This window comes from Lithobates pipiens, unplaced genomic scaffold, assembly GCF_037356315.1.
Source record: "Lithobates pipiens isolate NorthernLeopardFrog02 unplaced genomic scaffold, aLitPip1_a1.2 Scaffold_1, whole genome shotgun sequence".
NCBI lineage: Eukaryota > Metazoa > Chordata > Amphibia > Anura > Ranidae > Lithobates > Lithobates pipiens.
The window spans coordinates 23333790-23357089 of NW_027507685.1; the positions used below are offsets into that span (position 1 = coordinate 23333790).

Here is a 23300-nt window from a genome sequence, read left to right on the forward strand (position 1 = left end):
CCCCCATCAGATAGTGTCCGCCCCCCTCAGATAGTGTCCGCCCCCCTCAGATAGTGTCCGCCCCCCTCAGATAGTGTCCGCCCCCCTCAGATAGTGTCCGCCCCCATCAGATAGTGTCCGCCCCCATCAGATAGTGTCCGCACCCATCAGATAGTGTCCGCACCCATCAGATAGTGTCCGCACCCATCAGATAGTGTCCGCCCCCTTCAGATAGTGTCCACCCTATACTGTGCAGGCGCAACGCTTGCACAGTGCGGAGGACAAAGGAGACGCCAAAAGTCTCCAAAGATGAACGGCGCCTGCGCACTTAATAGTACCTTCCTTCCACATGCTCCCGACGTTGTAAAACAGCAGTTAGTAACAGAGCACCTCGCCACACTTCGGGCACAGCTTCGCTCGGGGATAGCGTCCACCCATCGGAGAGTATCCCCCCCATCAGATAGTGTCCGCCCCCATCAGATAGTGTCCGCCCCCATCAGATAGTGCCCGCCCCCATCAGATAGTGCCCGCCCCCATCAGATAGTGCCCGCCCCCATCAGATAGTGTCCGCCCCCATCAGATAGTGTCCGCCCCCATCAGATAGTGTCAGCCCCATCAGATAGTGTCCGCCCCCATTAGATAGTGTCCGCCCTCATCAGATAGTGTCCACCCTATACTGTGCAGGCGCAGCGCTTGCACAGTGCGGAGGACAAAGGAGACGCCAAAAGTCTCCAAAGATGAACGGAGTCCGGGGAACTTAATAGTACCTTCCTTTCACATGCTCCCGACATTGTAAAACAGCAGTTAGTAACAGAGCCCCTCGCCACGCTTCGGGCACGACTTCGCTCGGATAGTGTCCCCCCATCGGATAGTGTCCCCCCCATCGGATAGTGTCCACCCCATCGGATAGTGTCCACCCCATCGGATAGTGTCCACCCCATCGGATAGTGTACCACCCCATCGGATAGTGTTAACCCCCCATCAGATAGTGTTAACCCCCCATCAGATAGTGTTAACCCCCCATCAGATAGTGTTAACCCCCCATCAGATAGTGTTAACCCCCCATCAGATAGTGTTAACCCCCCATCAGATAGTGTTACCCCCCCATCAGATAGTGTCTCCCCCATCAGATAGTGTCTCCCCCATCAGATAGTGTCTCCCCCATCAGATAGTGTCCACCCTATACTGTGCAGGCGCAGCTCTTGCACAGTGCGGAGGACAAAGGAGACGCCAAAAGTCTCCGAAGATGAACGGCCCCTGCGCACTTAATAGTACCTTCCTTTCACATGCTCCCGATGTTGTAAAACAGCAGTTTGTAAAAGAGCCCCTTTCCACACTTCGGGCACGGCTTCGCTCGGATAGTGTCCCCCCCATCGGATAGTGTCCCCATCGGATAGTGTCCCCCCCATCAGATAGTGTCCCCCCCATCAGATAGTGTCCCCCCCATCAGATAGTGTCCCCCCCATCAGATAGTGTCCGCCCCCATCAGATAATGTCCCCCCCATCAGATAATGTCCCCCCCATCAGATAATGTCCCCCCCATCAGATAATGTCCCCCCCATCAGATAATGTCCGCCCCATCAGATAATGTCCGCCCCATCAGATAATGTCCGCCCCCGTCAGATAATGTCCGCCCCCGTCAGATAGTGTCCGCCCCCGTCAGATAGTGTCCGCCCCCGTCAGATAGTGTCCGCCCCCAACAGATAGTGTCCGCCCCCAACAGATAGTGTCCGCCCCCAACAGATAGTGTCCGCCCCCATCAGATAGTGTCCGCCCCCATCAGATAGTGTCAGCCCCCATCAGATAGTGTCAGCCCCATCAGATAGTGTCCGCCCCCATTAGATAGTGTCCGCCCTCATCAGATAGTGTCTGCCCTCATCAGATAGTGTCCACCCTATACTGTGCAGGCGCAACGCTTGCACAGTGCGGAGGACAAAGGAGACGCCAAAAGTCTCCAAAGATGAACGGCGCCTGCGCACTTAATAGTACCTTCCTTCCACATGCTGCCGACGTTGTAAAACAGCAGTTAGTAACAGAGCACCTCGCCACACTTCGGGCACAGCTTCGCTCGGATAGCGTCCCCCCATCGGAGAGTGTCCCCACCATCGGAGAGTGTCCCCACCATCGGAGAGTGTCCCCCCCATCAGATAGTGTCCCCCCCATCAGATAGTGTCCCCCCCATCAGATAGTGTCCCCCCCATCAGATAGTGTCCCACCCCATCAGATAGTGTCCCACCCCATCAGATAGTGTCCCACCCCATCAGATAGTGTCCGCCCCCATCAGATAGTGTCCGCCCCCATCAGATAGTGTCAGCATTCATCAGATAGTGTCAGCATTCATCAGATAGTGTCCGCCCCCATCAGATAGTGCTCCCCCCATCAGATAGTGCTCCCCCCATCAGATTGTGTCCGCACCCATCAGATAGTGTCCGCACCCATCAGATAGTGTCCCACCCCATCAGATAGTGTCCCACCCCATCAGATAGTGTCCCACCCCATCAGATAGTGTCCCACCCCATCAGATAGTGTCCCACCCCATCAGATAGTGTCCCACCCCATCAGATAGTGTCCGCCCCCATCAGATAGTGTCCGCCCCCATCAGATAGTGTCCGCCCCCATCAGATAGTGTCCGCCCCCATCAGATAGTGTCCGCCCCCATCAGATAGTGTCCGCCCCCATCAGATAGTGTCCGCCCCCATCAGATAGTGTCCGCCCCCATCAGATAGTGTCCGCCCCCATCAGATAGTGTCAGCATTCATCAGATAGTGTCAGCATTCATCAGATAGTGTCCGCCCCCATCAGATAGTGCTCCCCCCATCAGATAGTGTCCGCACCCATCAGATAGTGTCCGCACCCATCAGATAGTGTCCGCACCCATCAGATAGTGTCCGCACCCATCAGATAGTGTCCGCACCCATCAGATAGTGCTCCCCCCATCAGATAGTGCTCCCCCCATCAGATAGTGTCCGCACCCATCAGATAGTGTCCGCACCCATCAGATAGTGTCCGCACCCATCAGATAGTGTCCGCACCCATCAGATAGTGTCCGCACCCATCAGATAGTGTCCGCACCCATCAGATAGTGTCCGCACCCATCAGATAGTGTCCGCACCCATCAGATAGTGTCCGCACCCATCAGATAGTGTCCCACCCCATCAGATAGTGTCCGCCCCCATCAGATAGTGTCCGCCCCCATCAGATAGTGTCCGCCCCCATCAGATAGTGTCCGCCCCCATCAGATAGTGTCCGCCCCCATCAGATAGTGTCAGCCCCCATCAGATAGTGTCAGCATTCATCAGATAGTGTCAGCATTCATCAGATAGTGCTCCCCCCATCAGATAGTGCTCCCCCCATCAGATAGTGTCCGCACCCATCAGATAGTGTCCGCACCCATCAGATAGTGTCCGCACCCATCAGATAGTGTCCGCACCCATCAGATAGTGTCCGCACCCATCAGATAGTGTCCGCACCCATCAGATAGTGTCCGCACCCATCAGATAGTGTCCGCACCCATCAGATAATGTCCGCCCCCATCAGATAGTGTCCGCCCCCATCAGATAGTGTCCGCCCCCATCAGATAGTGTCCGCCCCCATCAGATAGTGTCCGCCCCCATCAGATAGTGTCCGCCCCCATCAGATAGTGTCCGCCCCCATCAGATAGTGTCCGCCCCATCAGATAGTGTCCACCCCCATCAGATAGTGTCCGCCCCCATCAGATAGTGTCCGCCCCCATCAGATAGTGTCCGCCCCCATCAGATAGTGTCCGCCCCCATCAGATAGTGTCCGCCCCCATCAGATAGTGTCAGCCCCATCAGATAGTGTCCGCCCCCATTAGATAGTGTCCGCCCCCATTAGATAGTGTCCGCCCTCATCAGATAGTGTCCGCCCTCATCAGATAGTGTCCACCCTATACTGTGCAGGCCCAACGCTTGCACAGTGCGGAGGACAAAGGAGACGCCAAAAGTCTCCAAAGATGAACGGCGCCTGCGCACTTAATAGTACCTTCCTTCCACATGCTCCCGACGTTGTAAAACAGCAGTTAGTAACAGAGCACCTCGCCACACTTCGGGCACAGCTTCGGTCGGATAGCGTCCCCCCATCGGAGAGTGTCCCCCCCATCGGAGAGTGTCCCCCCCATCGGATAGTGTCCCCCCCATCGGATAGTGTCCCCCCCATCAGATAGTGTCCGCCCCCATCAGATAGTGTCCGCCCCCATCAGATAGTGTCCGCCCCCATCAGATAGTGTCCGCCCCCATCAGATAGTGTCCGCCCCCATCAGATAATGTCCCCCCCATCAGATAATGTCCCCCCCATCAGATAATGTCCCCCCCATCAGATAGTGTCCCACCCATCAGATAGTGTCCGCCCCCATCAGATAGTGTCCGCCCCCATCGGATAGTGTCCGCCCCCATCGGATAGTGTCCGCCCCCATCGGATAGTGTCCGCCCCCATCGGATAGTGTCCGCCCCCATCGGATAGTGTCCGCCCCCATCGGATAGTGTCCGCCCCCATCGGATAGTGTCCGCCCCCATCGGATAGTGTCCGCCCCCATCGGATAGTGTCCCACCCCATCGGATAGTGTCCCACCCCATCGGATAGTGTCCCACCCCATCAGATAGTGTCCCACCCCATCAGATAGTGTCCCACCCCATCAGATAGTGTCCCACCCCATCAGATAGTGTTACCCCCCATCAGATAGTGTCCGCCCCCATCAGATAGTGTCCGCCCCCATCAGATAGTGTCCGCCCCCATCAGATAGTGTCCGCCCCCATCAGATAGTGTCCGCCCCCATCAGATAGTGTCCGCCCCCATCAGATAGTGTCCGCCCCCATCAGATAGTGTTCCCCCCTTCCGCCCCATCAGATAGTGTCCGCCCCCATCAGATAGTGTCCACCCTATACTGTGCAGGCGCAGCGCTTGCACAGTGCGGAGGACAAAGGAGACACCAAAAGTCTCCAAAGATGAACGGAGTCCGGGGAACTTAATAGTACCTTCCTTTCACATGCTCCCGATGTTGTAAAACAGCAGTTTGTAAAAGAGCCCCTTTCCACACTTCGGGCACGGCTTCGCTCGGATAGTGTCCCCCCCATCGGATAGTGTCCCCCCCATCAGATAGTGTCCCCCCCATCAGATAGTGTCCCCCCCATCAGATAGTGTCCCCCCCATCAGATAGTGTCCCCCCCATCAGATAATGTCCCCCCCACCCCCATCAGATAGTGCTCCCCCCATCAGATAGTGTCCGCACCCATCAGATAGTGTCCGCACCCATCAGATAGTGTCCGCACCCATCAGATAGTGTCCGCACCCATCAGATAGTGTCCGCACCCATCAGATAGTGTCCGCACCCATCAGATAGTGTCCGCACCCATCAGATAGTGTCCGCACCCATCAGATAGTGTCCCCCCCATCAGATAGTGTCCCCCCCATCAGATAGTGTCCCCCCATCAGATAGTGTCCGCCCCATCAGATAGTGTCCCCCCCATCAGATAATGTCCCCCCCATCAGATAGTGTCCGCCCCCATCAGATAGTGTCCGCCCCCATCAGATAGTGTCCGCCCCCATCAGATAGTGTCAGCCCCCATCAGATAGTGTCAGCCCCCATCAGATAGTGTCAGCCCCCATCAGATAGTGTCAGCCCCCATCAGATAGTGTCCGCCCCCATCAGATAGTGCTCCCCCCATCAGATAGTGCTCCCCCCATCAGATAGTGTCCGCACCCATCAGATAGTGTCCGCACCCATCAGATAGTGTCCGCACCCATCAGATAGTGTCCGCACCCATCAGATAGTGTCCGCACCCATCAGATAGTGTCAGCCCCATCAGATAGTGTCAGCCCCATCAGATAGTGTCCGCCCCCATTAGATAGTGTCCGCCCTCATCAGATAGTGTCCGCCCTCATCAGATAGTGTCCACCCTATACTGTGCAGGCACAACGCTTGCACAGTGCGGAGGACAAAGGAGACGCCAAAAGTCTCCAAAGATGAACGGCGCCTTCCTTCCACATGCTCCCGACGTTGTAAAACAGCAGTTAGTAACAGAGCACCTCGCCACACTTCGGGCACAGCTTTGCTCGGATAGCGTCCCCCCATTGGAGAGTGTCCCCCCCATCAGATAGTGTCCCCCCCATCAGATAGTGTCCCACCCCATCAGATAGTGTCCCACCCCATCAGATAGTGTCCCACCCCATCAGATAGTGTCCGCCCCCATCAGATAGTGTCCGCCCCCATCAGATAGTGTCCGCCCCCATCAGATAGTGTCCACCCTATACTGTGCAGGCGCAGCGCTTGCACAGTGCGGAGGACAAAGGAGACGCCAAAAGTCTCCAAAGATGAACGGCGCCTGCGCAGTACCTTCCTTCCACATGCTCCCGACGTTGTAAAACAGCAGTTAGTAACAGAGCACCTCGCCACACTTCGGGCACGGCTTCGCTCGGATAGTGTCCCCCCCCCATCGGATAGTGTCCCCCCCATCAGATAGTGTCCCCCCCATCAGATAGTGTCCCCCCCCCTCAGATAGTGTCCCCCCCATCAGATAGTGTGCCCCCCCCATCAGATAGTGTGCCCCCCCATCAGATAGTGTGCCCCCCCATCAGATAGTGTGCCCCCCCCATCAGATAGTGTGCCCCCCCCATCAGATAGTGTGCCCCCCCCCCATCAGATAGTGTGCCCCCCCATCAGATAGTGTGCCCCCCATCAGATAGTGTGCCCCCCATCAGATAGTGCCCCCCCCATCAGATAGTGCCCCCCCATCAGATAGTGCCCCCCCATCAGATAGTGCCCCCCCATCAGATAGTGTCCCCCCCATCAGATAGTGTCCCCCCCATCAGATAGTGTCCCCCCCATCAGATAGTGTCCCCCCCCATCAGATAGTGTCCCCCCCATCAGATAGTGTCCCCCCCCCCCATCAGATAGTGTCCGCCCCCATCAGATAGTGTCCCACCCCATCAGATAGTGTCCGCACCCATCAGATAGTGTCCGCACCCATCAGATAGTGTCCGCACCCATCAGATAGTGTCCGCACCCATCAGATAGTGTCCGCACCCATCAGATAGTGTCCGCACCCATCAGATAGTGTCAGCACCCATCAGATAGAGTCCGCCCCATCAGATAATGTCCGCCCCCATCAGATAGTGTCCGCCCCCATCAGATAGTGTCCGCCCCCATCAGATAGTGTCCGCCCCCATCAGATAGTGTCCGCCCCCATTAGATAGTGTCCGCCCTCATCAGATAGTGTCCGCCCTCATCAGATAGTGTCCGCCCTCATCAGATAATGTCCACCCTATACTGTGCAGGCGCAACGCTTGCACAGTGCGGAGGACAAAGGAGACGCCAAAAGTCTCCAAAGATGAACGGCGCCTGCGCACTTAATAATAACTTCCTTCCACATGCTTCCGACGTTGTAAAACAGCAGTTAGTAACAGAGCACCTCGCCACACTTCGGGCACAGCTTCGCTCGGATAGCGTCCCCCCATCGGAGAGTGTCCCCACCATCGGATAGTGTCCCCCCCATCAGATAGTGTCCCCCCCATCAGATAGTGTCCCCCCCATCAGATAGTGTCCCCCCCATCAGATAGTGTCCCCCCCCATCAGATAGTGTCCCCCCCCATCAGATAGTGTCCCCCCCATCAGATAGTGTCCCACCCATCAGATAGTGTCCCACCCATCAGATAGTGTCCCACCCCATCAGATAGTGTCCCACCCCATCAGATAGTGTCCCACCCCATCAGATAGTGTCCCACCCCATCAGATAGTGTCCCACCCCATCAGATAGTGTCCGCCCCCATCAGATAGTGTCCGCCCCCATCAGATAGTGTCCGCCCCCATCAGATAGTGTCCGCCCCCATCAGATAGTGTTCCCCCCTTCCGCCCCATCAGATAGTGTCCGCCCCCATCAGATAGTGTCCACCCTATACTGTGCAGGCGCAGCGCTTGCACAGTACGGAGGACAAAGGAGACACCAAAAGTCTCCAAAGATGAACGGAGTCCGGGGAACTTAATAGTACCTTCCTTTCACATGCTCCCGATGTTGTAAAACAGCAGTTTGTAAAAGAGCCCCTTTCCACACTTCGGGCACGGCTTCGCTCGGATAGTGTCCCCCCCATCGGATAGTGTCCCCCCCATCAGATAGTGCCCCCCCCATCAGATAGTGTCCCCCCCATCAGATAGTGTCCCCCCCATCAGATAGTGTCCCCCCATCAGATAATGTCCCCCCCATCAGATAATGTCCCCCCCCTCAGATAATGTCCCCCCCATCAGATAATGTCCCCCCCATCAGATAATGTCCCCCCCCCATCAGATAATGTCCGCCCCCATCAGATAGTGTCCGCCCCCATCAGATAGTGTCCGCCCCCATCAGATAGTGTCAGCCCCCATCAGATAGTGTCAGCCCCCATCAGATAGTGTCAGCCCCCATCAGATAGTGTCAGCATTCATCAGATAGTGTCCGCCCCCATCAGATAGTGCTCCCCCCATCAGATAGTGCTCCCCCCATCAGATAGTGCTCCCCCCATCAGATAGTGTCAGCCCCCATCAGATAGTGTCAGCCCCCCATCAGATAGTGTCAGCATTCATCAGATAGTGTCCGCCCCCATCAGCTAGTGCTCCCCCCATCAGATAGTGCTCCCCCCATCAGATAGTGTCCGCACCCATCAGATAGTGTCCGCACCCATCAGATAGTGTCCGCACCCATCAGATAGTGTCCGCACCCATCAGATAGTGTCCGCACCCATCAGATAGTGTCCGCACCCATCAGATAGTGTCCGCACCCATCAGATAGTGTCCGCACCCATCAGATAGTGTCCGCACCCATCAGATAGTGTCCGCACCCATCAGATAGTGTCCGCACCCATCAGATAGTGTCCGCACCCATCAGATAGTGCCCCCCCATCAGATAGTGCCCCCCCATCAGATAGTGCCCCCCCCATCAGATAGTGCCCCCCCCATCAGATAGTGTCCCCCCCATCAGATAGTGTCCCCCCCCATCAGATAGTGTCCCCCCCCATCAGATAGTGTCCCCCCCATCAGATAGTGTCCCCCCCATCAGATAGTGTCCCGCCCCCATCAGATAGTGTCCGCCCCCATCAGATAGTGTCCCACCCCATCAGATAGTGTCCGCACCCATCAGATAGTGTCCGCACCCATCAGATAGTGTCCGCACCCATCAGATAGTGTCCGCACCCATCAGATAGTGTCCGCACCCATCAGATAGTGTCCGCACCCATCAGATAGTATCCGCACCCATCAGATAGTGTCCGCACCCATCAGATAGTGTCAGCACCCATCAGATAATGTCCGCCCCCATCAGATAATGTCCGCCCCCATCAGATAGTGTCCGCCCCCATCAGATAGTGTCCGCCCCCATCAGATAGTGTCCGCCCCCATCAGATAGTGTCCGCCCCCATCAGATAGTGTCCGCCCCCATTAGATAGTGTCCGCCCCCATTAGATAGTGTCCGCCCTCATCAGATAGTGTCCGCCCTCATCAGATAATGTCCACCCTATACTGTGCAGGCGCAACGCTTGCACAGTGCGGAGGACAAAGGAGACGCCAAAAGTCTCCAAAGATGAACGGCGCCTGCGCACTTAATAATACCTTCCTTCCACATGCTTCCGACGTTGTAAAACAGCAGTTAGTAACAGAGCACCTCGCCACACTTCGGGCACAGCTTCGCTCGGATAGCGTCCCCCCATCGGAGAGTGTCCCCACCATCGGATAGTGTCCCCCCCATCAGATAGTGTCCCCCCCATCAGATAGTGTCCCCCCCATCAGATAGTGTCCCCCCCATCAGATAGTGTCCCCCCCATCAGATAGTGTCCCCCCCATCAGATAGTGTCCCCCCCATCAGATAGTGTCCCCCCCATCAGATAGTGTCCCCCCCATCAGATAGTGTCCCCCCCATCAGATAGTGTCCCCCCCATCAGATAGTGTCCCCCCCATCAGATAGTGTCCCCCCCATCAGATAGTGTCCCCCCCATCAGATAGTGTCCCCCCCATCAGATAGTGTCCCCCCCATCAGATAGTGTCCCCCCCATCAGATAGTGTCCCCCCCATCAGATAGTGTCCCCCCCATCAGATAGTGTCCCCCCCATCAGATAGTGTCCCCCCCATCAGATAGTGTCCCCCCCATCAGATAGTGTCCCCCCCATCAGATAGTGTCCCCCCCATCAGATAGTGTCCCCCCCCATCAGATAGTGTCCCCCCCCATCAGATGGTGTCCCCCCCATCAGATAGTGTCCCCCCCATCAGATAGTGTCCCCCCCATCAGATAGTGTCCCCCCCATCAGATAGTGTCCCCCCCATCAGATAGTGTCCCACCCATCAGATAGTGTCCCACCCCATCAGATAGTGTCCCACCCCATCAGATAGTGTCCCACCCCATCAGATAGTGTCCCACCCCATCAGATAGTGTCCCACCCCATCAGATAGTGTCCGCCCCATCAGATAGTGTCCGCCCCATCAGATAGTGTCCGCCCCATCAGATAGTGTCCGCCCCCATCAGATAGTGTCCGCCCCCATCAGATAGTGTCCGCCCCCATCAGATAGTGTTCCCCCCTTCCGCCCCATCAGATAGTGTCCGCCCCCATCAGATAGTGTCCACCCTATACTGTGCAGGCGCAGCGCTTGCACAGTGCGGAGGACAAAGGAGACACCAAAAGTCTCCAAAGATGAACGGAGTCCGGGGAACTTAATAGTACCTTCCTTTCACATGCTCCCGATGTTGTAAAACAGCAGTTTGTAAAAGAGCCCCTTTCCACACTTCGGGCACGGCTTCGCTCGGATAGTGTCCCCCCCATCGGATAGTGTCCCCCCCATCAGATAGTGTCCCCCCCATCAGATAGTGTCCCCCCCATCAGATAGTGTCCCCCCATCAGATAGTGTCCCCCCATCAGATAGTGTCCCCCCATCAGATAGTGTCCCCCCATCAGATAGTGTCCCCCCCATCAGATAGTGTCCCCCCCATCAGATAGTGTCCCCCCATCAGATAGTGTCCCCCCCATCAGATAGTGTCCCCCCCATCAGATAATGTCCGCCCCATCAGATAATGTCCGCCCCATCAGATAATGTCCCCCCCATCAGATAATGTCCCCCCTATCAGATAGTGTCCGCCCCCATCAGATAGTGTCCGCCCCCATCAGATAGTGTCCGCCCCCATCAGATAGTGTCAGCCCCCATCAGATAGTGTCAGCCCCCATCAGATAGTGTCAGCCCCCATCAGATAGTGTCAGCCCCCATCAGATAGTGTCAGCATTCATCAGATAGTGTCCGCCCCCATCAGATAGTGCTCCCCCCATCAGATAGTGCTCCCCCCATCAGATAGTGCTCCCCCCATCAGATAGTGTCCGCACCCATCAGATAGTGTCCGCACCCATCAGATAGTGTCCGCACCCATCAGATAGTGTCCGCACCCATCAGATAGTGTCCGCCCCCATCAGATAGTGTCCGCCCCCATCAGATAGTGTCCGCCCCCATCAGATAGTGTCCGCCCCCATCAGATAATGTCCGCCCCCATCAGATAATGTCCGCCCCATCAGATAATGTCCGCCCCCATCAGATAATGTCCGCCCCCATCAGATAATGTCCGCCCCCATCAGATAATGTCCGCCCCCATCAGATAATGTCCGCCCCCATCAGATAATGTCCGCCCCCATCAGATAATGTCCGCCCCCATCAGATAATGTCCGCCCCATCAGATAGTGTCCGCCCCATCAGATAGTGTCAGCCCCATCAGATAGTGTCAGCCCCATCAGATAGTGTCAGCCCCATCAGATAGTGTCAGCCCCATCAGATAGTGTCCGCCCCCATTAGATAGTGTCCGCCCTCATCAGATAGTGTCCGCCCTCATCAGATAGTGTCCGCCCTCATCAGATAGTGTCCGCCCTCATCAGATAGTGTCCGCCCTCATCAGATAGTGTCCGCCCTCATCAGATAGTGTCCACCCTATACTGTGCAGGCGCAACGCTTGCACAGTGCGGAGGACAAAGGAGACGCCAAAAGTCTCCAAAGATGAACGGCGCCTGCGCACTTAATAGTACCTTCCTTCCACATGCTCCCGACGTTGTAAAACAGCAGTTAGTAACAGAGCACCTCGCCACACTTCGGGCACAGCTTCGCTCGGATAGCGTCCCCCCATCGGAGAGTGTCCCCCCCATCAGATAGTGTCCCCCCCATCAGATAGTGTCCCCCCCCCATCAGATAGTGTCCCCCCCATCAGATAGTGTCCCCCCCCCCATCAGATAGTGTCCGCCCCCATCAGATAGTGTCCGCCCCCATCAGATAGTGTCCGCCCCCATCAGATAGTGTCCGCCCCCATCAGATAGTGTCCGCCCCCATCAGATAGTGTTCGCCCCATCAGATAGTGTCCGCCCTCATCAGATAGTGCCCGCCCTCATCAGATAGTGCCCGCCCCCATCAGATAGTGTCCGCCCCCATCAGATAGTGTCCGTCCCCATCAGATAGTGTCCGCCCCCATCAGATAGTGTCCCCCCCATCAGATAGTGTCCCCCCCATCAGATACCCATCCGTTAGTGCCCGCCCCCATCAGATAGTGCCCGCCCCCATCAGATAGTGTCCGCCCCCATCAGATAGTGTCCGCCCCCATCAGATAGTGTCCGCCCCCATCAGATACCCCTCAGATAGTGCTCCCCCCATCAGATAGTGTCCCCCCCATCAGATAGTGTCCCCCCCATCAGATAGTGTCCTTCCCATCAGATAGTGTCCGTCCCCCCATCAGATAGTGTCCGTCCCCCCATCAGATAGTGTCCGCCCCCATCAGATAGTGTCCGCCCCCATCAGATAGTGTCCGCCCCCATCAGATACCCCTCAGATAGTGCTCCCCCCCATCAGATAGTGTCCCCCCCATCAGATAGTGTCCCCCCCATCAGATAGTGTCCCCTCCCATCAGATAGTGTCCCCCCCATCAGATAGTGTCCCCCCCCATCAGATAGTGTCCCCCCCCCATCAGATAGTGTCCCCCCCATCAGATAGTGTCCCCCCCCCATCAGATAGTGTCCCCCCCATCAGATAGTGTCTACCCTATACTGTGCAGGCGTAGTGCTTGCACAGTGCGGATGACAAAGGAGACACCAAAAGTCTCCAAAGATGAACGGCGCCTGCGCACTTAATAGTACCTTCCTTTCACATGCTCCCGACGTTGTAAAACAGCAGTTAGCAACAGAGCCCATCGCCACACTTCGGGCACGGCTTCGCTCGGATAGTGTCCCCCCATCGGATAGCGTCCCCCCCATCAGATAGTGCTCCCCCCCCATCAGATAGTGCTCCCCCCCCATCAGATAGTGCTCCGCCCCCATCAGATAGTGCTCCGCCCCCCATCAGATAGTGCTCCGCCCCCCATCAGATAGTGCTCCGCCCCCCATCAGATAGTGCCCGCCCCCCATCAGATAGTGCCCGCCCCCCATCAGATAGTGCCCGCCCCCATCAGATAGTGTCCACTCTATACTGTGCAGGCGCAGCGCTTGCACAGTGCGGAGGACAAAGGAGACGCCAAAAGTCTCCAAAGATGAACGGCGCCTGCACACTTAATAGTACCTTCCTTTCACATGCTCCCGATGTTGTAAAACAGCAGTTAGTAACAGAGCCCCCTGCCACACTTCGGGCACGGCTTCGCTCGGATAGCGTCCCCCCATCGGATAGTGTCCCCCCATAGGATAGTGTCCCCACTATCTGATGGGGCGGATGGGGGGGACACTATCTGATGGGGGCGGACACTATCTGATGGGGGCGGACACTATCTGATGGGGGCGGACACTATCTGATGGGGGCGGACACTATCTGATGGGGGCGGACACTATTTGATGGGGGCGGACACTATCAGATAGTGTCCGCCCCCATCAGATAGTGTCCGCCCCCATCAGATAGTGTCCGTCCCCATCAGATAGTGTCCGCCCCCATCAGATAGTGTCCGCCCCCATCAGATAGTGTCCGCCCCCATCAGATAGTGTCCCGCCCATCAGATACCCATCCGTTAGTGTCCGCCCCCATCAGATAGTGCCCGCCCCCATCAGATAGTGTCCGCCCCCATCAGATAGTGTCCGCCCCCATCAGATAGTGTCCGCCCCCATCAGATAGTGTCCACTCTATACTGTGCAGGCGCAGCGCTTGCACAGTGCGGAGGACAAAGGAGATGCCAAAAGTCTCCAAAGATGAACGGCGCCTGCACACTTAATAGTACCTTCCTTTCACATGCTCCCGATGTTGTAAAACAGCAGTTAGTAACAGAGCCCCCTGCCACACTTCGGGCACGGCTTCGCTCGGATAGCGTCCCCCCATCGGATAGTGTCCCCCCATAGGATAGTGTCCCCACTATCTGATGGGGCGGATGGGGGGGACACTATCTGATGGGGGCGGACACTATCTGATGGGGGCGGACACTATCTGATGGGGGCGGACACTATCTGAAGGGGGCGGACACTATCTGAAGGGGGCGGACACTATCTGAAGGCGGCGGACACTATCTGATGGGGGCGGACACTATCTGATGGGGCGGACACTATCTGATGGGGGCGGACACTATTTGATGGGGGCGGACACTATCAGATAGTGTCCGCCCCCATCAGATAGTGTCCGCCCCCATCAGATAGTGTCCGCCCCCATCAGATAGTGTCCGCCCCCATCAGATACCCATCCGTTAGTGCCCGCCCCCATCAGATAGTGCCCGCCCCCATCAGATAGTGTCCGCCCCCATCAGATAGTGTCCGCCCCCATCAGATACCCCTCAGATAGTGCTCCCCCCCATCAGATAGTGTCCCCCCCATCAGATAGTGTCCCCCCATCAGATAGTGTCCCCCCCATCGGATAGTGTCCCCCCCATCGGATAGTGTCCCCCCCATCGGATAGTGTCCCCCCCCATCAGATAGTGTCCCCCCCATCAGATAGTGTCCCCCCCCCATCAGATAGTGTCTACCCTATACTGTGCAGGCGTAGCGCTTGCTCAGTGCAGATGACAAAGGAGACACCAAAAGTCTCCAAAGATGAACGGCGCCTGCGCACTTAATAGTACCTTCCTTTCACATGCTCCCGACGTTGTAAAACAGCAGTTAGTAACAGAGCCCATCGCCACACTTCGGGCACGGCTTCGCTCGGATAGTGTCCCCCCATCGGATAGCGTCCCCCCCATCAGATAGTGCCCCCCCCCATCAGATAGTGCTCCCCCCCATCAGATAGTGCTCCCCCCCCATCAGATAGTGCTCCGCCCCCATCAGATAGTGCTCCGCCCCCCATCAGATAGTGCTCCGCCCCCCATCAGATAGTGTCCGCCCCCCATCAGATAGTGTCCGCCCCCCATCAGATAGTGTCCGCCCCCCATCAGATAGTGTCCGCCCCCCATCAGATAGTGTCCACTCTATACTGTGCAGGCGCAGCGCTTGCACAGTGCGGAGGACAAAGGAGACGCCAAAAGTCTCCAAAGATGAACGGCGCCTGCACACTTAATAGTGCCTTCCTTTCACATGCTCCCGATGTTGTAAAACAGCAGTTAGTAACAGAGCCCCTCGCCGCACTTCGGGCACGGCTTCGCTCGGATAGTGCTCCCCCCGGCGGATAGTGCTCCCCCCCATCCGATAGTGCTCCCCCTTCCGATAGTGCTCCCCCCCCATCCGATAGTGCTCCCCCCCATCCGATAGTGCTCCCCCCCATCAGATAGTGCTCCCCCCATCAAATAGTTCTCCCCCCATCAGATAGTGCTCCTCTATCAGATAGTGCCCCCCCATCAGATAGTGCTCCGCCCCATCGGATAGTGCTCCGCCCCATCGGATAGTGCTCCGCCCCATCAGATAGTGCTCCGCCCCATCAGATAGTGCTCCGCCCCATCAGATAGTGCTCCACCCCATCAGATAGTGCCCCCCCATCGGATAGTGTCCGCCCCATCAGATAGTGCTCCCCCTTCCGATAGTGCTCCCCCCCATCCGATAGTGCTCCCCCCCATCCGATAGTGCTCCCCCCCATCAGATAGTGTCCACCCTATACTGTGCAGGCGCAGCGCATGCACAGTGCGGAGAACAAAGGAGAAGCCAAAAGCTCCCCCCCATCAGATAGTGCTCCCCCCATCAAATAGTTCTCCCCCCATCAGATAGTGCTCCTCTATCAGATAGTGCCCCCCCATCAGATAGTGCTCCGCCCCATCGGATAGTGCTCCGCCCCATCGGATAGTGCTCCGCCCCATCAGATAGTGCTCCGCCCCATCAGATAGCGCTCCGCCCCATCAGATAGTGCTCCACCCCATCAGATAGTGCCCCCCCATCGGATAGTGTCCGCCCCATCAGATAGTGCTCCGCCCCATCGGATAGTGCTCCGCCCCATCAGATAGTGCTCCGCCCCATCAGATAGTGCTCCGCCCCATCAGATAGTGCTCCGCCCCATCAGATAGTGCTCCGCCCCATACTGTGCAGGCGCAGCGCTTGCACAGTGCGGAGAACAAAGGAGAAGCCAAAAGCTCCCCCCATCAGATAGTGCTCCCCCCATCAGATACCCATCAGATAGTGTTCCCCCCTTTAGATAGTGCTCCCCCATCAGATAGTGCTCCCCCCATCAGATAGTGCTCCCCCCATCAGATAGTGCTCCTCCCATCAGATAGTGCTCCCCCCATCAGATAGTGCTCCCCCCCATCAGATAGTGCTCCCCCCATCAGATAGTGCTCCCCCCATCAGATAGTGCTCCCCCCCATCAGATAGTGCTCCCCCCATCAGATACCCATCAGATAGTGTCACCCCCCCATCAGATAGTGTCACCCCCCATCAGATAGTGTCACCCCCCATCAGATAGTGTCACCCCCCATCAGATAGTGTCACCCCCCCATCAGATAGTGTCACCCCCCCATCAGATAGTGTCACCCCCCCATCAGATAGTGTCACCCCCCCATCAGATAGTGTCACCCCCCCATCAGATAGTGTCACCCCCCCATCAGATAGTGTCACCCCCCATCAGATAGTGTCACCCCCCCATCAGATAGTGTCACCCCCCCATCAGATAGTGTCACCCCCCCATCAGATAGTGCTCCCCCCATCAGATACCCATCAGATAGTGCTCCCCCATCAGATAGTGTCACCCCCCCATCAGATAGTGTCACCCCCCCATCAGATAGTGCCCCCGCCCATCAGATAGTGCCCCCGCCCATCAGATGGGGGAGACACTAACTGATGGGGGGGACACTATCTGAGCAAAGCCGTGCCCAAAGTGTGGCGAGGGGCTCTGTTACTAACTGCTGTTTTACAACATCGGGAGCATGTGAAAGGAAGGTACTATTAAGTGCGCAGGCGCCGTTCATGTTCGAGACTTTTGGCATCTCCTTTGTCCTCCGCACTGTGCAAACGCTGCGCCTGCACAGTATAGGGTGGACACTATCCGATGGGGGGACAGTAGGCTTGTGCACAACAGAAAATTTTGTTTAGTTTCGGTTAGTTGTCATTCGTAAAATACATAATTTCGTTCTCTTATGTTCGTTATGTTACGTTAATATGTTTTCGGATCATTCGTTATTATTCGTAGAGGGTCGAATTCATTCGTTCGTATTCGTTGAAATTCGCTATTTATGTATGTATAGACATTCGTGATAATGATTCGTAGTTTGGAAAGTCGTTTGTTTATTGAATCTTTTAACACACACACAATGACAACGTCTCTTCTCCTCGGCTCAAATACAATACAACACCCTTCTAACTCAGTTCTCAGGACTGCACTTTGCCAGTAATCCATCCTCCGGCACAAAATTAATTAGCTGATTGGACTATAACATTTACTTTGAGCTGACCTTTTGTTTCATTAGATATTTAAAGAATTACCGACTTCATTCAAATTCATTCGAACTCATTTGTTATATTTCTTTCGTATTCGTTGTTATTCGTTATTTTTTTATTCGGACATTCGGATGCATCCGAATGTCCGAAAGATGCAAAATTCGGCTGAATTTCGATTCGTTACGAAACGAATTGCACAAGCCTACTATCCGATGGATGGACACTATCTGATGGACAGTTATATGTAACTTTTACCTTGAGTTAATGATCCCTGTAAACAGGCTTTAAAATACAAGTCAGCATGTTCCATATAAATTGTACAGAAGGTAGGGCTTAGTACCTTTGAAAAATAAGCTCAAATCTTGGTAACTGGATTTTCTTTTTACAGCATATTAGACATTTTCTCCAAAAACTGGTGCACTTTTCAAATGTTATACAAAGTAACAAAGTAAAAGGTTATGTATTTGGTTGCCAATATTACATTTGCAAAAGTTGGTCTATTTTCTTAGGCTGACTAAACATTGGAATAAATCTTTGTGGCAGCGTCTAAGTATCTCTTAAATGCAGTCAAGCATTGCAAATGATCTTTTCAAATGTATTAGAACTTCAGAGCTCTACAAATAAACAAGAGCCGTGTCTAGTAGAGGAAGAGGCTGCTTCATAAACAGGATCTGCATATCCTAATTCCAAGGATATAAGGGATAGTGCTTCATGGCTCTGAAGAAAGATAAATTAACCATAATCAAATGTGATGTTAACTCTATTTTAGCCAGAGATCATAAATCTGATGTTTATAATTCTGTAATATGGCATACTCATTCCTCTTGTCAGTTTGCAATTGCCTGCTAGAAGAGGGAGTATTAAACTTTTCTATACATTTAGAGCCTTTTCACACTGGGACATTGGGGGCATCGGCGGTAAAGCACCTCTATTTTTAGCAGAGCTTTATTGTCATTTTTGCAGCGCTTTTCGGCTGCTAGCGGGGCATTTTTAACCCCTGCTAGCTACCGAAAAAGGGTTAAAAAGTGCCACTGCCCATTAATTTCAATGGGCAGGGGCGCTTTAGGAGCGGTGTATACTCCACATCAGGTTTATAGTGAATACTTTTTGGCGATATTTCTTTTGATGCGCATAGGAACCACTGCTGGAGATTCTAGGTTTAATTACTTGCTAGAAATAATAATTTTGTGGGATAACACAGTTTTATTTTATGGATGTAGCCAAATACAGGACAATCTTAGAAGAAAACCTGTAATGCCACGTACACGATCGGAAATTCCGGCCAGAAAAAGACCGATGGGAGCTTTTCATCGGAAAATGCAACCGCGTGTACGCTCCATCGGAAATTTAGCTGTCTGAACTTCTGCCAGCCAAAAATTGATAGCATGTTCTCAATTTTCCAGACGGAAAAACTTTATATCGGAAATTCCGATCGTGTGTATGCAATTCCGACACGCCAAAAATCATGCATGCTCAGATTCAGCTATGAGTCAGAAGCTATTGGCTACTGGCTATTGAACTTCCTTTTTCCTAGTCCCGTCGTACGTGTTTTACGTCACCGCGTTATAAACTATCGGAATTTGGTGTGACCACGTGTACGGAATTCGGCTTGAGCCGAATTCCGTCGGAATTCCATCAGGAAAACCATCAGAGCTTTTTCCGACGAGAATTCCGATCGTGTGTACGTGGCATTAGAGTCTGCAAAAGACTTGAGATGGGGGTAGAGGTTCACCTTCCAGCAGGACAACATTCCTAAAACACACAGCCAGAGCTACAATGGAATGGTTTAGATCAAAGCATATTCATGTGTTAAAATGGCCCAGTCAAAGTCCAGACCTAAATACAATTGAGAATATTGCAAGAATGGGCAAAAATTTTATGTTACATTATGTTGCATTCTTAGGCCTCATGCACACAGGACATTTTTCAAACTCTTCTTAAAGTGTTTGCTCCTGGCGACAGCTTTTTGGCAGATAAAAAAAAAAAACTGTGTAAACTGTTGGTTCTATATAAATCGTATATAACAACAACAACTGGCACCCACAATCCTGCCTAACCATTCTCAGTCTCTCTGCCAGTATTAAATGTTAGTGACATCAAAAAGGCCTGTCTAAACTTGCACCTATCTAGATTTTTTGAAAGATTAAAAAAGCTTTTAGTATAATTTTTCCACTTACTTGTGGTTCAACTGACCATTTAAAAGCATAACCTAGTGCATTGGTTAATCTATGATGACTGACAGTGTCTTTCTATTTCAGGTTCCAGAGAGAACCACTTCCAAGTTTTACATGGACTCCCGAGGCCACCAAAGAAGTCCATCTGGGTAATTGACAGTACCAGATCACAATTATACTTCCGAGTTGGATCACAAATGTTACCAGAGAGAGAGAGAGAGAGAGACACACAATTATGGAAACATAATTGCTAGCTTCAGCTTATATAGCTTGCTTAGCTATATAATTGGATCATTTGAAAGTGTTCTTAAGATAGAATACAATAAAAAGAAATGCAGAATTATTTTAAGAAATACAAAGTATAATTAAGCCATATAATAGGAAATGTTTGAAAAGGTTTTCACAATAAAAAAAATAATTCTGCAGTCATTATAACCACACGCATATACTATACTGTAAATATCTTCTAGGATTCAAACGCTTGGATTCATACATGGATATTATGTAATGTAGTATTGTAATAAACCAATATTTTTACACAAATGATGATCAAATATTAAAGTATATCTCTAGGCAAAACTTTATTTTCAATGGCGTGGGGATGGGGTTAGTTTTTAATACAGTGTGTGTCCCCTTTGGGAGTTCATATCTTTCGTTCCTCCGAACTATTGTCACCAAGTCAGAAAGGGGAGGGGAATCCAGAATTGTAAAATTGTCCCCAGAATAAAATGTAAGGGGAAATCTTTCACTGGGGACACCGGTCTATTTTGATCCTTCCCTATTCAAAAGTAGATACACTTTAAGCTGGTGAGAAAACTGCCTTTGATTATCAGAATATTCAGTATAGTTTAACAGCTGCCTACAAAGAATCAAGTCCCAGCCATGACTATTTGTGTGGAACCATTGTGGCTGCAAACATCTGACAACATTTTCATATAGTTCCCACAGTCCCCCAGTATTATAAACATCTAAAAAGTATGATTGGGCACTCAACACCAAAAGTCTGTTGATCTTTTTTTAGCTATATTTTCACCACAAATAGATCCAATCAGCATATTTACATGTCCTAGAACAGTGATGGCGAACCTTGGCACCCCAGATATTTTGGAACTACATTTCCCATGATGCTCAACTACACTGCAGGGTGCATGAGCATCATGGGAAATGTAGTTCCAAAACATCTGGGGTGCCAAGGTTCACCATCACTGCCCTTGAAGCTTATCATAAAAGAAGTCCTGAAAAAAAAATTAATCATATTATTATTATACAGGATTCATATAGCGCCAACAGTTTGCACAGCACTTTACAACCTGGGGGTAGACAGTGCACTTACAATACAATACAAGAGAAATCAGAGGGCCCTGATTGTTAGAGCTTACAATAAAAAAAAGGGAGGGTGAAGTGATATATAAGATAATAAATTTGGGGGATGACCTGATGTAGAAAATTTAAGGCGTTATTAGTGGGGGGCAGGATAGGCTTCTCTGAAGAGATAGGTTTTCAGAGATCATCTAAAAGCAAACCGAGTAGGAAACAGACAGATTGGAGTAGGAAATTCTATAGGATGGGAGAAGTCGGGAAAAGTACTGGAGGCGAGTATGGAGGGAAGTGACAGAGAAGCTAGAGAGCAGAAGGTCTTGGTAGGAATGAAGAGAATGATTTAGTTGGTATATCAAGACTGGGTTAGTGATGTAGCTGGGAGCCGAGTTGTGGGTGGCTTTTTAAGTTCATATTTTGAATTTAATTTGTTGAGTATAAGCTAGGAGGAGGAGCAGACACTGAACGGTTGGTAAGGTGGAGGAGTTTAACAGCACCATTAATGATAGACTGAAAAGGGGATAGCCTATGTAAAGGTGAGCCATTGAGGAGGGAGTTGCAGTAGCCTAGGTGGGAGATGATCAAGGAATGAATTAGAAGCTTTATGGTGTCATTGGTTAGAATGGGGCGTATTTTGGATATGTTGCATAGGTTGAGGCAGCAAGCTTTGGACAGTGATTGGATGTGTGGCAGAAAGGATAGCTCAGAGTCCAGGATAACACCTAGCACCTTGGCATGGGCTTGGCTAGGTTGGGGCCGGACAAGGGTGGGATTTTGTCATAGATTTGGTCAGTGGCAGAGTAGAAAAGAGAAGAGTTATGGTGGCAGAGGCTTCTGTGGGTAACTGTTAGGCAGTTGGAGGGAGAGAGCAAAGCTAATAAGGTAGTTATCAGAGAGAGGGAAAGGCAGTGCATAAGCAGGAGAAAACAAGGTCAAGGGTGTTGCCGTCAGTGAGTAGAAGCATGAATCCACTGCTTGAGGTCAAAAGGAGGTTAGACTGAAGTTTAGAACTAGCAGGAGTGTTGGTATTAACATGGATGTTGAACTCACGAAGAATGATCGTGGGAATTTAAGAAGAGAGAAAATAGAGCAGCCACACATAAGCAAAAAAATAAATAAAAAAATAGGCTCAATTCACAAAGCTTCAAAGTGGAATTAAAACCACTGACTTAACCATGTCCCAAAATGAGCCAAGTGATGTGTTAAGGGCAGCCCTTGAAATCAATGGGCTTCTGACACACCAGATGTCCCAAAGATCTGATATATTACAACGTTTTTGCCTCAACACATTACAGTACATTGTCATGCATTGCAGCACATGTGTGTTACCTTAATGCGTTGGGGTGCTATTCAAAATGAAATACATAGATGAATTAAATTTTACATTGAAGACATGCTTGTTAATCACTCAGTTGCCAGTGTGCTTATGTCAACACTCAACTAAATTTTTAAGCCCTTGAATATCAGTGGGGGAATTCATAAAGGGTGTCATAGTCATAGGCACCCTTTTACTTCTGTTAGGGCGCAGCACCAACATTTTCATTGTTTGCACCTGATTCATGTACCTATCAGTGATACGTGAATCTGTAGGTGCTGGACACTCCTTCCTCAGTGCACTTCCTCCCTGGCCACTTCACTAATCACACTTGAGAGGCACATGAATGAATCAATGAATGAAATATTTGTACAGCGCACAATGCGAACTGAATCGCCTCTAGGCGCTGCGGCGAGCTTTGATCATCTGCTCATGGAGTTTTGTAGTAGGGGTGGGCGGAGCCTGATTGGGAACAGGAGCTAGGCTAGGCTAGGTCCACCTTGCTGTTAATTCATTCGTATCTACTATTCAGTCCAATAGAAGTTTTGAATCCACCCACTGCCATCCACTGTCAATCAAAAGTAAATCAGTCCTGATGGAGAACTAGAATAAGTTCCCCATCAGGCTCTACCCACTCCATGACTGAAATAATTTCCCTGGCCCAGTTTTTTAAGATTAGTTTTAGCAGGGAATCCTTACATGTTTACATTTAGCAAGAATCTCCCAGTCAACAGCTGAACGGGGATAGATAATGCGAAGCTCTGAAATTC

At 52.4% G+C, this 23300-nt stretch overlaps 1 protein-coding gene and 1 long non-coding RNA gene across 3 annotated transcripts in view; one reads left to right on the forward strand and one right to left on the reverse strand.

The window, feature by feature from the left end:
- Window positions 1–23300, reverse strand: part of LOC143986179 (uncharacterized) — a 457706-nt gene that overhangs the window by 429487 nt on the left and 4919 nt on the right. The window lies entirely within an intron of this gene.
- NRK (Nik related kinase) overlaps window positions 1–23300 on the forward strand; it is a 406388-nt gene that overhangs the window by 247545 nt on the left and 135543 nt on the right. For both annotated transcript variants that reach the window (XM_077484749.1, XM_077484758.1), the window contains one exon: window positions 19983–20047. In XM_077484749.1, coding sequence (XP_077340875.1) covers window positions 19983–20047 — 65 coding nt within the window. The remainder of the gene's footprint in view (window positions 1–19982; window positions 20048–23300) is intronic.